At 42.9% G+C, this 15750-nt stretch overlaps 1 protein-coding gene across 1 annotated transcript in view; it reads left to right on the top strand.

Annotated features, from left to right (window-relative positions):
• The window catches only part of INTS9 (integrator complex subunit 9), a 64185-nt gene that overhangs the window by 44486 nt on the left and 3949 nt on the right, over positions 1–15750 (top strand). Inside the window, exons 12-14 of the mRNA XM_063300755.1 lie at positions 275–446; positions 2988–3112; positions 4812–4979. Coding sequence (XP_063156825.1) covers positions 275–446; positions 2988–3112; positions 4812–4979 — 465 coding nt within the window. The remainder of the gene's footprint in view (positions 1–274; positions 447–2987; positions 3113–4811; positions 4980–15750) is intronic.

Raw genomic sequence — 15750 nt, 5'->3', positions numbered from 1 at the left:
GCTGCACTTTCTGTGTCTGGGAGCCACAGAGGGTATAGCCCACAATGTTGTGATGTTAGTTGATTTATGTAGACTTGTAAGAGCAGACTTTACATACAATTTTAGCCAGAAGACTGAGAAGCAGGACCAAATTCCATTTTTATCCTCTGGGGACAGAGGCCAGCGTTGGGGGTGGTGGGCGGGCAGGGCAGTTTAACAGAGCCACTGAAATGTGTCTTCAAAATAATTGTTAAAGAAAAAGGCAAATAACCATCTTCCTCCTTCTAAATACCAGCTCATCCAGTCAAACAAACTGAGGCATTATCCCAGCATCCATGGAGATTTTAGCAATGACTTCAAGCAGCCTTGTGTGGTGTTCACTGGTCACCCCTCACTTCGGTTCGGGGACGTGGTGCATTTCATGGAATTGTGGGGGAAATCCAGTCTCAACACTGTTATATTTACAGGTATAGTTTCTAATGCAATTAATAGCAAAGCAGAGCTGCATTGCTCTGCATTGCTAATCTGTGAACCTGGGTAAGTAATTCACAGGCTGTATGCCTTTTACCAAGCCCACAGAGACTTTGCTTCCAATAATGCCAATATGATTTTTCCAGAGACTTTTTGTTATAATGGAAAGTAAATGGGAACTTGGAAATAAAGAGCAGCAGTTTTACTTGGGCCTAAAAGGGAAATGAGTAGCTAGTAAAAGCTCTGAAATTGGTCAGGTTTGAATAATCAGTCAAAACATTGACAGCCTTCCGGTTAAAGTGGACACTTCAGGACCATCTTGAAGGGCAGACCCACAAATCATGTTTTGCGACAGCATGTTAAAAAAAAAAGGAGAAGCAGGTCTCCTGGATGAGAACCAAAATAAATCAATCTTGTACTTGGGAGCTCAACATTAGCCAATTAAATGCCTTATGTGGGTCCCCAGGAACTCTTTTTTCTGCTTTCCTTAAAACACCTTTTTTGCAGGTATGCATCCAGATATGTGGGAACTGTCCCAGACAGCCTGGACATTCTGGATTTTCCTACAGGACTTTAAGGTTTTGCTATAACTCAGAGAAAAGATGTGCTACTCCAGTCTACGTTCATGTAACTTAGTACTCAAATTAAAACAGGGCTGCTTAAGTAACTACGGAAAAATCTTTTGGGCTCAAGCCCACAACTTTCTTTTATATGTTGGAAAGCTATGAAGAAATATTGCTGTCTATTGTATCAACATTTTCTTTCAAAGATGGGGGAAGTGTTTGAGGAGTACTTCCTTCCAAATTCAATTTTCTTGTTGCAGAGTGAACCATTTCAAATCTGACTCTGGTTTAATAGATGATTTAATTAAATGCAAGACATGGTTTCCTCCCCTCTGTCCTCTTGCCCTTGCCTCTTGATTAAATTTGCAGTAGGAAAGAACTGATAATTCTTCCAGATGAATTGCCATTGTCCTCTTACATGAGACTAATTGACATAAATTTCCATTGGATTATCTAAAAATAACTAGGCTAGCCTTCCCCACCCTGGTACCCTCCTAATGATGTGTTGGTAATGGGAATTGTGATCGGTTATGTCATGGGGAGGATGTCATCAGATTGGGATAAGCTAATCTAGCAGTCTTTTTCCCTTGAAGTCCTTGAATAACAGCACGTTTTTATTTATGTTAAATTTGAAGAAACAGTACAGGCCCTATTTTTGTAGTGTTATGAAGCTCCTTACTTTTCAGAGAAGTCTTGTGGTGAAAGTAGACCTAATGTATGAATCTGATGATAATCCATTTTCCAGATGCAACTATTATGGGGCAATCCTATGCATGATTACTCAGAATTAGGTCCCACAAAATTTTTGTGGGAGTTGCCTGAGAGTCAATGCATTGAATAACTTTTCCTACCTTTTCTCTTCCCGTATGGATGATGGGAATTATAATCCAAAAGATCTCATGGAAGGCACCATGTTGGAGAAGAATGATGGAGATGGCAACTTTTCGGGGGGGAGATGGGCAGTGATAGAAATTTGAAAAATAAATAAATAAACTTCAGTTAACAAAGCTGTTGAAAAAGCCAGATGACAAGAAACCTTAACTCTTAATGGGAATGGGTGTACTGCTCATGGACGGTCTTTGAAAATGTTGGGAGGCAGATGTGTTGGCTAAAGCTTACCTCCGTTGAATGCTTCTGTCAGAGTGATTTCATTCCCATCAGGAGCCCATGACTTGTTCTTCTGGATAGGTGGGTAGGGCAAGAAAGGAAATTAAACCTTTATTTAAAATTGCGTAGGAGGAGACACAGATTCATAATGAAGGAGTGGGTAGTAAAATCCCCAAACAAGCACGCAGGACTCTATGAATATAAATTTCCCACAAGATCCTGATATCGTACTGCTCTGGGACATTGTGGGAAAAAAAACTGATGCTAGCAGACACAACCATCCAGCTCAGGGAAGCTCAGTACTGATGCAGTTTCTTCCCTTTTGAGTCTGTATTCAAAGGTTGGAATTTGGAGTGTTTAAATCAACAAGGTTTTGTGTAATAAGCCAACTCTTTCTCCTTTTCCATGCCTGCACAAGCCCTGTCACCTGCTTACCTTCTACACCTGGTGACCCACTGAATTTTCTTGACAACATTTTCAGAAGTGGGTTGCCCTTGCCTTCTTCCTAGCGCAGAAAGAGATTGACTGGCCCAAAGTCACCCAACTGGCTTTGTGCCTAAGGTGGGATTAGAACTCACAGTCTCCTGGCTTCTAGCTCAGTGCCTTTAGCCACTACACAAAACTGGCTCTCATACCCTTCTTTACTCTTCTTGCATTTTTTTATTCTATGCATCCACTTTGTCCCAGAACTTGACATCTTGATCATGAAGATCTCTCCAAGCTGCGTACCCTCTGCTTTCCTGTGTAAACCAAAGTCCCTAGTCCTGTAGGGGAATGTGTGGTTTGACAAGGTTTTGGCATTTGTATTTAAATAATATTAAACAGCACTAGATTTCTTTCTCTCCCTCTCCCCCTTCCTGTTTACAGAGCCTGACTTCTCTTACTTGGATGCATTGGCCCCCTACCAGCCACTGGCCATGAAGTGCATCTACTGTCCTATAGACACCAGGCTGAATTTTATTCAGGTGTCCAAATTACTCAAAGAAGTACAGGTAATCAGATAAGACTTCCTTTTCTTAGTCTGCTTACCACAAGTCCAAATTGGGCTTTGCCCAAGTATGGGTGCCTCCACAATTTATTCAGCTGTGTATCACAGGACTGAGGCATCTGAGGTCAAATGCAGAGAAATTATAAAAGCAGTGGCATGCATCAGGACACAGGTTCCATCCCTTTTGTAAATGTTTTCTTGTGGTAGAGCTTGGGTTGACATGGTCCAATGCTGCTTTCATCATTTTAATGAAAACCTCTGATTCTGCAGATGCCTCTGAAAATATCCTTTAAGCCATCTATTTCAGTTCACCACTCAGTGAAGAAAATCCAGAACATCATAATCAACTATATTTTAAGACTTCCAAAGAGCCCAATATCTTAGAAATTGGATTTTTGCTGGATTGCATTATTGTGAAGTTTTGTTGAACATGCAACTGACATTTGTCCTCCTGTAATAAAGGCTTGTAAAATCTGTGTGGTCATCTGAACAGTAGAAAACTCTCCCTTCAGTTACCTGCAACCATAGGTTGCCCTAAGCCCACTTTTCCAGCCCCCTAGGGTTCCTTGTCATTTAAGTTTGGCAGTGCAATTGTCAAAAATCAACCATGTGGCTTATTGCCATTTTGAGATGAGTAACACATGGAATATGGTAAGTCCTAAAATAATTTTAACAGAAGTTGGGGGAAAAAAACAACCATAAAGAAAAGCCTATGTGACTCTCCCCCACTTGGCATCATCATTTCAGTGTAGCCCTCAGGGCCCCCCAGAATTTTCAGCTACACATTTCAAATATTGTATTCCTTGCAGGAAAACTACTTACTAGAGCTATAGTAGTACAATAAAAACCCAGTTTTCCAGACCTTGACTGAACAGGAGCCACGTGTGGTGGACAAAATTCAGTTGGCATTTGCAAAATGGTATGATTAGGGTCCATTTATGTTGTTTGTGTAATGACATCATTATCTAAATGATGTAATTTCATATCATTTGTGTAATGATGTCATTACATAAATGACACAAATTATAACATTTACATTGCCACAATGGTGTACTTGAGATCTAACTGTAATGTAAACCTTACATGAACTGATCTGGAAGTCTGAGGCAAGCTACCATCTCTTCAGCTCTTTGATATTGTGTAATCAACTTTGTCTAGTTTTCCCCAAGCAGGGCACCCTCCAGATATATGGACTTTCTCTCCCAGAATTCTCAGTAATAATCCTGCAAGCTGAAAAATTCTGGGATTTGAAATACACCATCTGCGGACCTTCCCAAAATAGCTCTTCTCTCAAAAGACTAAGGCCTGCTCCGCATATGCTGGCTTGTGAATTTGTAGGTCAGGATTCTCTGGGGGCGGGTGTCTTTTATTTTTGTTTTTATTTATTTGTTTTTCCTTCTAAGTAGAAAGCTACCAAGCAGAATCCAGACTGGGCTGGAAATTTTCTCCCTGACATACTATTTTTTAATGTCTGTAAGTTTTATGATGGAAAGCCTTGAAAATAGCCTCTCATGTGTGTAGCCCCTCATTCTGCTACACATATAAACTATATGTACAGTCATTGGGAGTTGGATATCATATGTAGTTTTAATTAATTAATTAATTAAGCCTGAAAAAGTGTGTGAAGAACTTCTTTCACACTTTGAAAATGTGCTGTATACCTCCTGAAAACCTCAAGAGTGTTTTCCTTGTTTTCTCAACAGCCTCTCCATGTGGTTTGTCCTGAGCAATACACCCAGCCTCCCCCAACCCAGTCGCATCGCACAGATTTGATGGTGGACTGTGTGCCTCCCCCCATGTCCTACCGCAGAGCAGAGGTCTTAACTCTTCCATTCAAACGCCGCTATGAGAAGATTGAAATCACCCCAGAGGTGAGGATGGCTCATTAAGGAGAGGGGAACTGTTAAGAGATACTTTCAGGATTGTTTGGGGAGGGGGAGTGAAAGACCTTAAAGTAATGGGTGAAGGAAGTGAAGTGGGTGAAGAGAGCACCTAGAGGTTGTTTATTGAGATACTGTAACTGATGTCAGCAGGATTCAGAGATAGGTTTTGTTCAGTTTTTCTTGAAAATAGAGTGCTGTTGCTACTGATGTTGCTCAAATGAGGTCATATTTGTGCAGAAAATAAGGCTGTTGTATGCCTTTCTCTTCTAGCAAACCTTTTGCCTAGTAGGCAGAACTGGGTTGCTTGGAGCAGCGCTCTGATTTAATTTTGTAACAGATTCCGGCTTGAGATCACCAGTGTGTTGCCTGCATGTGCATACAACAGTTACCTGTGGGTAACTTTCCCGCCATCCTTGCAATGCCCAGTCCCACCTGGATTGTTTGTTTGGGGACTAGCTACGTGATCATGGTAGCCCTTCCACCAATGGGCTGGCCCATTTGCCATGGCAGCTATAGCACCCAAGGCACAATGTCAACATTCTAAGTGTGGCCACTAACCAAAAAATAAGGGACCTCTCCCTTACATGATATATACAGAAATATTTGTCACATAGTCCACTTTTAATTGAGAAAGCAACTATCAATATTTTGTTTCATTTCCTTGTTTTTCTGATTAAGGTTCCTATTAACTTTGCTATTTGTAGGAGCTGTGCATGAGAACTCTTAACTTGGAGGACTAATTGGGGCAAATAGGTTATTCCCTTTCCTGGGGATTGGTTTGAAGCTCTTTTGGAATCTGCTTGGGTTCCTTTGTTAGTTGATTGCAGTGAGGAGTAAGATGCCTTCTTTGGTGATGTGTCTTCCATTTACACCTTCTTCCAGTGATCAGAGTACTGTGTCCCTTAGCCTGCTTAGGACTCTGCAGTATAAATGCAGTGGGGGCTTCACCACTGTTGTTTTTCCTGTAATGTAGTTGCGCTTGTAGTTGTACTTCTGCAAACCTTGGAGTGCTCCACATATATCAGTGTCTCTTATATGGATTATGCTTCTTTATAAGGATGAGACAAATTATGCTTCTTTAGGATCCACATTTAGAGAGATTAAGTTTAGTTCACTGCTAGTATGTAAGATTCAACATTTGGGGCTTCTGTTTAAAAGATGCATCAAATAAATGACACTTGAATTAGATGGGAGTTCATAAATGAGAAATGGAGTACATGTGTATTTTGGAAAAACTGAAAAATCTGTGAAGGGCATAATATTCATCAGTGAAATCTAAAAAGAGAGATCATGAAGAATAACAAACAGGATAGAGACAGACAAGAGGAGGGTTCTTATGTTTCAAGGCATCTGACTATTCTATCTGGGATACATGGATTTTTGATCTGATCCAACATGGTTAAAAAAAACGGAATAAGGCTTCTGGTGAATTGTGGGACATATATTGAAATATATTTTGAAAATCTGATGTTTCTACTCTGTGCCTATGGGACTAGAATTATTTCTCAGAAACACTTCCATTTTCCATCATGGTTAAATAGGTCTCCCAGAACTTATGTTTCAGGATATTGGGCACTGGGGAGGCAAAACAAAGGAGAGCTATTCTCTTCATACTCAGCCTGTGGGCTTTCAGGAGCTTTTGTCCATGCTGTTGGGCAGAGGGTACCATGGACTCAAGAGGCCTTTGTCTGATGCAACAAAGCCCTTCCTAGATTTTGTGTCCAATTTTTTTCTGGGCAGCCAGATTTTCCACAGACATTTCTGTTGGATATAGGACCAAAGGTCTGGGTGTGTTGTCTTTACAATTATTCTTCTATTTCCACCAGTATAGGGTGAGCAGGAATACTGGGAGATCATGCAAGGAAACTTTGAAGACTAGTATGTTGTGGGTTTGATACCTTTTTTCTGGATTGTAAAGACTTGATTCTTCAGCAAAGGATCATTACCTTGTCGTGGTGCTGGAGCTTGAGCACCTCAATGATGCCATGAGCTAAACCGTGAAGGGCCACCCAAGACGGGAAGGTCATGACAGAGAGGTCAGACTAAATGCGATCCCTGGGGAAGGTAATGGCAACCCACCCCAGTATTCTTGCCGTGAAAACTAAATGGATCAGGACAACCAGAGATATGTCGGTATACCATTGGAAGGTGAGACCCCCAGGTCGGAAGATGGTCAAAATGCTACTGGGGAGGAACAGAGGATGAGCTCAACTAGCCCCAGACGTGATGACGCAGCTAGCTCAAAGCCGAAAGGACAGCTAGCGGCCGATGGTGCTGGTGGTGAATGGCAAATCTGATGTTCTAAGGATCAACACACCATTGGAACCTGGAATGTAAGATCTATGAGCCAGGGCAAATTGGATGTGGTTATTGGTGAGATGTCAAGATTCAAGATAGACATTCTGGGTGTCAGTGAACTGAAATGGACTGGACTGGGCCACTTCACATCAAATGACCACCAGATCTACTACTGTGGACAAGAGGACCACAGAAGAAATGGAGTAGCCTTCGTAATTAATAGTAAAGTGGCTAAAGCAGTGCTTGGATACAATCCAAAAAACGATAGAATGATCTCAATTCGAATTCAGGGCAAGCCATCTAACATCAGAGTGATCCAAATATACGCCCCAACCACAGATGCTGAAGAAGCTGAAGTAGAGCAGTTCTCTGAGGATCTGCAGTACCTACTGGACAACACGCCTAAAAGAGATGTTATTTTCATCACGGGAGACTGGATTGCTAAGGTGGGCAGTCAAATGACACCTGGAATTACAGGTAAGCATGGCCTGGGAGAACAAAACGAAGCAGGACACAGGCTGATAGAATTTTGCCAAGACAACTCACTCTCCATAACAAACACTCTCTTCCAACAACCTAAGAGACGGCTTTATACATGGACTTCACCAGATGGACAACACCGAAATCAGATTGACTCCATCCTTTGCAGCCAAAGGTGGCGGACATCTATACAGTCGGTAAAAACAAGACCTGGAGCTGACTGTAGTTCTGATCACGAACTTCTTCTTGCACAATTTAGGATCAGACTAAAGAGATTAGGGAAGACCCACAGATCAGCTAGATATGAGCTCACTAATATTCCTAAGGAATATGCAGTGGAGGTGAAGAATAGATTTAAGGGACTGGACTTAGTAGATAGGGTCCTGGAAGAACTCTGGACAGAAGTTCACAACATTGTTCAGGAAGCAGCAACAAAATACATCCCAAAGAAAGAGAAAACCAAGAAGGCAAAATGGCTGTCTGCTGAGACACTAGAAGTAGCCCAAGAAAGAAGGAAAGCAAAAGGCAACAGTGATAGGGGGAGATATGCCCAATTAAATGCAAAATTCCAGAGGTTAGCCAGAAGAGATAAGGAATTATTTTTAAACAAGCAATGGGCGGAAGTGGAAGAAGACAATAGAATAGGAAGGACAAGAGACCTCTTCCAGAAAATTAGAAACATTGGAGGTAAATTCCAGGCAAAAATGGGCATGATCAAAAACAAAGATGGCAAGGAGCTAACAGAAGAAGAAGAGATCAAGAAAAGGTGGCAAGAATATACAGAAGACCTGTATAGGAAGAATAACAATATCGGGGATAGCTTTGACGGTGTGGTCAGTGAGCTAGAGCCAGACATCCTGAAGAGTGAGGTTGAATGGGCCTTAAGAAGCATTGCTAATAACAAGGCAGCAGGAGACGACGGCATCCCAGCTGAACTATTCAAAATCTTGCAAGATGATGCTGTCAAGGTAATGCATACTATATGCCAGCAAATTTGGAAAACACAAGAATGGCCATCAGACTGGAAAAAATCAACTTATATTCCCATAACAAAAAAGGGAAACACTAAAGAATGTTCAAACTATCGAACAGTGGCACTCATTTCACATGCCAGTAAGGTAATGCTCAAGATCCTGCAAGGTAGATTTCAGCAATTCATGGAGCGAGAATTGCCAGATGTACAAGCTGGGTTTAGAGAAGGCAGAGGAACTCGGGACCAAATTGCCAATATCCGCTGGATAATGGAAAAAGCCAGGGAGTTTCAGAAAAACATCTATTTCTGTTTTATTGACTGTTCTAAAGCCTTTGACTGTGTGGACCATAACAAATTGTGACAAGTTCTTAGTGGTATGGGGATACCAAGTCACCTTGTATGCCTCCTGAAGAATCTGTATAACGACCAAGTAGCAACAGTAAGAACAGACCACGGAACAACTGACTGGTTTAAGATTGGGAAAGGAGTATGGCAGGGCTGTATACTCTCACCCTACCTATTCAACTTGTACGCAGAACGCATCATGCGACATGCTGGGCTTGAGGAATCCAAGGCTGGAGTTAAAATCACTGGAGGAAACATTAACAATCTCAGATACGCAAATGATACCACTTCGATGGCTGAAAGCGAAGAGGAACTGAGGAGCCTTATGATGAAGGTGAAAGAAGAAAGTGCAAAAGCTGGCTTGCAGCTAAACCTCAAAAAAACCAAGATTATGGCAACCAGCTTGATTGATAACTGGCAAATAGAGGGAGAAAATGTAGAAGCAGTGAAAGACTTTGTATTTCTAGGTGCGAAGATTACTGCAGATGCTGACTGCAGTCAGGAAATCAGAAGACACTTAATCCTTGGGAGAAGAGCAATGACAAATCTCGATAAAATAGTTAAGAGCAGAGACATCACACTGACAACAAAGGTCCACATAGTTAAAGCAATGGTGTTCCCCGTAGTAACATATGGCTGCGAGAGCTGGACCATAAGGAAGGCTGAGAGAAGGAAGATCGATGCTTTGGAACTGTGGTGGTGGAGGAAAATTCTGAGAGTGCCTTGGACTGCAAGAAGATCCAACCAGTCCATCCTCCAGGAAATCAAGCCAGACTGCTTGCTTGAGGGAATGATATTCAAGGCAAAACTGAAATACTTTGGCCACAGAATGAGAAGACAGGACACCCTGGAGAAGTTGCTGATGCTAGGGAGAGTGGAAGGCAAAAGGAAGAGGGGCCGACCAAGGGCAAGATGGATAGATGATATTCTAGAGGTGATGGATTCGCCCCTGGGGGAGCTGGGGGTGTTGACGACCAACAGGAAGCTCTGGCGTGGGCTGGTCCATGAACTCACAAAGAGTCGGAAGCGACTAAATGAATAAACAACAACAACAACAAAAGACTTGATTACCACTGATTGGGTGGTGTATGGGTGTTTCTCATAGGCGGAATATAAAAGGTGTTATAAAATAGGTGGTTTCACAGTCATCCAAAGCCCGAAGTGCTGGTTTCAGTTCCTCTGGTACCCATTTCTGCCTGTCTCGGCCAGTTTGGCATTCCAGGGGCCTGGCATTGCCACCTGCCAATTAGCATCCATTTGTTCCCCATCCATAGAGAACATCAAAACCTGAAGAGGGAGCCCTTCCTCCACCATGCTTTGCTGTTCACAACAGCAGAGCTCATTAATACATTTGTGGCATTGGTGATAGGGGCGCAATTCATGTATCCAGCATCGTGGAAAGCCCTGAATACAACAGGTGATCCTGAAAAACAGGGATGGATTCAGAAGCCCGGCTCAGAAACACGGCAAGTCTTTATTCCAAGGTTTGGAAAGAAACAGCCTAAGTGGAGCTCCCTCTTTAGCGCTGCTCAAAGGATCACCATTTTAATACAGGATGTGAAACCCAGCACAAAGCCACAAGTCACCCTGGCGAGTACAATGAAGCTGCTTCCCTAACAAGTACTGACTTCCCCCACTCCCCCTCCCGCCCCAGAGACTCCTCCATTCAGTTGAAGAGGAAGCGCTGATTTGCATGCAAAGAGCCCATTAGCCTGAACAGTCGCTGGAGTCCAGGGGTGTGTTTTAAGTGGGGAAAGGATTGTGCTGGTTGCAGCTTCTCTGTGTGCTCTTAAAGCGAGCATGTTAATCAGAATCCGTTAAGCCACATCATGATTGTTTTCAGCATGCAGCAAGTTGAACAAAGTTGCCCCCATAGAGAGGGATTCTGTTGGTTTCTGTGCATCGGGAAAGGGATGCATGGAGTTCACGCACCTAATTCCCAAATCTTTTGATTTCAATTTGCTTGAAAGATTCTAACGTCTCCGGAATTAAGTCCAAGGATGATACTGCTTTCTTCTCGTTTGATCAGACCTTAAGCACAGCAACTGCTACCAAACGAAGCAAACAAAAAATGCCCCTTTCCCACTGAAGTGTTCTTAAAGTCTCTCCTGCAGTTCTAGGCTCCTTGTGGCTTCCAGCCCTTTTTCTGCAATTACTGGAGCTCCCCCGCCTAGCCCAATATGTGCTGATGGTAAAACATTCAGCAGTATGACTTCACAGGTCTGTGACTTTCACTTGTTTTTTGCCAAAAGAAGCTGAACGTACAACAGTCTGACTTGTTGATACGTCTATGGTCTGCCTTTTTAAAAACCAAACATCAAAGAAGTCAACAGCTGGGAATGCCGGATTTCCTCCTCTAGGGTCATCACCATGCCATTGCCACCCTACTGCAATCTTTGCAGGCCCAAAAGTCTTTTTAAAACCAAAATGTAAATCCCCAGCCTCCCAAAAGACAGTTCCAAGGCCCCTGTGGCCCTTCAGATGCCATTGGATCCCAATTCCCATTAATTCCTCCACCAGCCGGGCCAGTGATCAAGACTGGCAAACCTGCTGAAAGTGATTGACTGGACGGAGTGAGGCACTCTCCACCAACTAGACCAGTGTTTCTCAATCTTGGCAACTGGAAGATGTGTGGACTTCAACTCCCAGAATTCCCCAGCCAGCATGTTTAGGTCCACACATCTTCAAGCTGCCAAGGCTGAGAAACACTGAACTAGACCATCGCCCCATCGAGGTCAGTGTGGTTTGTTCTGACCTCAGGAAAGGCTGGTGATCTGAGATTCCAGATGTTTTCATCATGGGCATCATCAAAGCCATTGCAAGCATTAGTGCAGTGTTCCAAATGCTCCAACTCCCAAGTTCTCGGCAGCGGTCACAAGGCGGTTGCAATGGGGAACACTGCTCTAGTGCCCAAAGCTGGGATCTTATGCATGCAAGGATGTGTTCTGGAGCCAAAGAAGGCAGAGCAGGAAAGGGTCCCTGGGCTATAGGCTTGTTATAAACAGATGGTCTATGGGTGAGAAGGGAAAGCTGGAGCCAATGTGTGCAAAAACAGTGCAGCAAGATCCATGGATCCCTAGAAGCAGGAGCAGACAACTTGATGCTACTTTTGCAGCCCCCCACCATTGGCTGTGCTGGCTGGAGGACACTGAATTGCCTCTTCGTCTCTTAGATTCTAGAGTCTCTTAGACCCAGTGCAGTGTGCAGCTAGAGCTGTCCAGGGAGTAAAACATCCATTTCTGGAGTGTATAAAGTCCCTGCATTAAGAGCAACATGGCTCACAACAAGTATAAAGGCTTCAGGCTGAGGCCATAATGCTGGGATTTGCCACATGTAGCAGCACAACAGCATTGAGCCATTGCAGTAAGACAGGTAGAGCATTGGCGAGGGTGCCATATAAGGGTAATGCATAATTTAAAGGTGGCTTACGATTGCCTTGCCTTCTAACATGGCCTATAGTCCTGGATCTGCCCTCCTTGACATCATTTCTTTAAAGTGTGTCCTTGGGAAATTAACTTCTATGGGTTTATGAAAAGTCTGCAAATAAGCAAAGGCGGCTCACAGTTTTATTTCCTAAATGTTTTAAGAAACCCTTGAGACTTGTTACAGCCCCTCTAGCAGCAAAACAGCTTTAACGATGTCCATGATGAAAAGCTTTTAAATGAAAAACCTCCCCACCACACCTCCTGCTTCAAACATTTAAACAATAAAAACAAAGGGGGAATCATGCTTGCTAAACTTCCTGAGGCTGGATTCAGCTGCTTCTGGCTGAATCCACTGAACTGGATGGTGCCAGTTTGCCTTAATGAAAGGCCTCTTCATTCCTCCTCTCCCCAAGATGTCTCTTTAGCATTCACTGCCAACACAGCACGTCCTCTCTTGAGAAAAGAAATTGTAACTCTCAGGAGGCCCGGAGTTCACTTTGAGCCTCTGGAACATGGAAATGATGGTTGTTCACTTAGTTTTCTCAAGGCATAGAGTGGGTCATCTCAAGATGATCCTCTTGGGAGTGGGGGAGAGGTTATTCTGTAGCCCCAGATGTCTTCTGCCTTATGCTGGCCTAGTTGGTGGGAGCTCTGATCAATTTGGAGGGGTTGTTTTTTGTTTTTTGCTTTTGGTTTTTAAAAACAAGGAACAAGGATTGGGGTCTTCTTTCAGATGTTTGCTGCAGGAGAAGGTTACTTACTTACTTCTCATTTATCTTTGATTGGATATATATCCAACCTTTTATTCAGGAGCTCAAGGCAACATAAATAATTCTCCCTCCTCCCATTTTTCTCCACAACCACCACTCTGAGAGGTAGGCTGGACCAAGAGAGAGTGATTGACCCAAAGTCATCCAGTGAGCTTCAGTGGCCAAGGAACAACTACAGTCTGGGTGTCCCATAGCCCAGCACCTTAACCACTACTCCACAGTGGCATAGAGAAGGAAGCAGTACTTGTAGCTTCAGAGAAATGTGGCAGATCGGTGGGACGGAGATTAATGCAGTGGTCCTGAGCACAATGTGTTAGCCATATCTTTCCCTTTTCCGAGCACAATGTGTTAGCCATATCTTTCCCTTTTCTCCAGTGAGTTTAAGTGATCCTCATGTAAGAGCTTTCCAAATGGCAGGGCAAAGGCTATGCCCCTTTGCTCTCTCCAGTTTTAATCATCTCACAAGAACAAAAAAGAACAAAGAAAAAGTGGACCATTGATACTCATGCAGCAGATCTAGCCATAGGAGGAACATGAGGGTCCAGATTGCCTTCCTCTAACTCTTGCACCAGGAATTCTTCCCCCGTCCCTCCTTCTCATAGCTTCCCCTTACAGAATCACTTTCCCCAGATATTATAAACCAAGAGTCATGATCCTGCTCAAAGAGTTGATTGTGAGTACTGTCTTGGAAGCCAGCCCACCTGGAAACAATGAGGGTGAGGACATTCTCAGTGGCGGCACCAACTTTACAGAACTACCTACCATTAGAAATGTGATCCACTCCCTCTGAGAAGAGGTTTAAAAGATACTTTATACATCTGCCTTCCCCTCAATGGATGTGTGTTTTAATTACTGCTGGATATTTTATTCTGTGATTGAAGTTAACTCTTTCTCATGTTGGCACATCACTGTTATTTAAAGTTTTATTTGCAATAACTTTTATTATTTGCCATTTTACGGTTGTGGTTTGGATTTATACCATTCGTGACCATGGGCTGCTTGTATTGGGAGCATGTGGATTACAAATACGTTAAATAAATAAATAACAAATAAATAAATAAATCTAAGCAAAGGAAGGAAAAAGGATACCTGTGGGACCTGGTGGTAAAGGAAGCAGTCATTTGGATATAGACCTATTCAGGGAACCTTCAACCCAAATTTACACTAGGTAGAGAAATTCTCCTCCTCTCCCCTTCATCAGTACACCCCAGGTCTCACCCTTGAATAGTCCCATCTTTGTCAGCTTAGTTGATGTTCTTTACCACTTCCAAAGCCAGACCTAACAAGTTCTGCTATAATTTAATATTCAGTACTGCATCTCCAACAAGCACTTTTATCATTCTGTACCACCATCTGCTTCAGTGATTCACCTTGTCCAGTCTGTCTGCCCTGAGGCAAGAGCAAGATGGTTGCCACCTCAGAACTGGGTATTACATTTGTACTGCTGCCTTCACTGCCAATCCTTAGGCTGCTGCTCAGTTGGTAATGGTGATGGTAGCTTCTTTCCACAATCCCTACAGTTCCATGGCCTTTCATAGCTTCTTATCACTTTCCCTCAGTCAAACAGGAGACCATCATGGGAGTGCAATTCTCTTCATAGCAGCAAACAATAAAAGAAAAACATAAGCCCGTCTCTGGTATCTTCAGTCTCATTGATATTGATGTAATATCTCACCACATCTGCTTTAGCTTTTTCAGCAATCAATTCAGCAAACAGTCATAGCCATTTGCACCTTGAAGATGCTGGGAATTGGTCCTCCATCCTCTCTTTAAAGGCAAACAACCCAGTTTGATAGCCTTCTCCTGAAACTGGTAGCCCTTCGCCAAAATATTGAGCTTGGCAGTGTTGGCTGGGGATCAGTGGCCCACATTCTCTTTCTCCCTGTACTGTATTGGAGGGATGGTAGGAATGGAGAAAGTGAAGATCAGTAGAAAGTAATGCAGCTAAAATAAATTTGCCTTCTATCTGCTGATCCAATAAATATATAAATAAAACTCAGCCCATATAAATAAAATATAGCAGGAAGCCAATTGTCTTTTACTCTCCTTGCTTCAGGGAAGATCCTTCCTGGCTGTTAATAGATTTATTTATCGGGGTGTGTGTTTGAGGCCCTGAGGCACACCTCATTTTTTATTGAAGGCAGTCATCATGGCTGCTGTTTGGCAGCTTCTCCTTTTTTATGACAGTGTCAGGAAGGTGTTTTATTTTTTTGCTACATCGTTTGAATACTGATATGGTTTGTAATGCACAGTGTAGCTGCAGGAATCTATAAATAGTGGAGACTCCAGTAGATTCAGCAACAAGAAGGTTAGAATAGTAAGCTGAATTAAAAAGATTGATTGATTGATGTGCTCTCAAGCTGGTATCAGCTCTTAGTGACTACATAGATTTTCTCCAGGAAGATCAGTCCCCAACCTTGTCGTTCAGGTTTTCCAACAGTGTACCTGTTGCTGCTGTAATTGAATCA

This window comes from Candoia aspera, chromosome 1 (assembly GCF_035149785.1).
Source record: "Candoia aspera isolate rCanAsp1 chromosome 1, rCanAsp1.hap2, whole genome shotgun sequence".
Lineage (NCBI taxonomy): Eukaryota > Metazoa > Chordata > Lepidosauria > Squamata > Boidae > Candoia > Candoia aspera.
The sequence above is the reverse complement of the archived record's forward strand: the minus strand, read 5'-3'. Positions and strand labels throughout refer to the sequence as shown.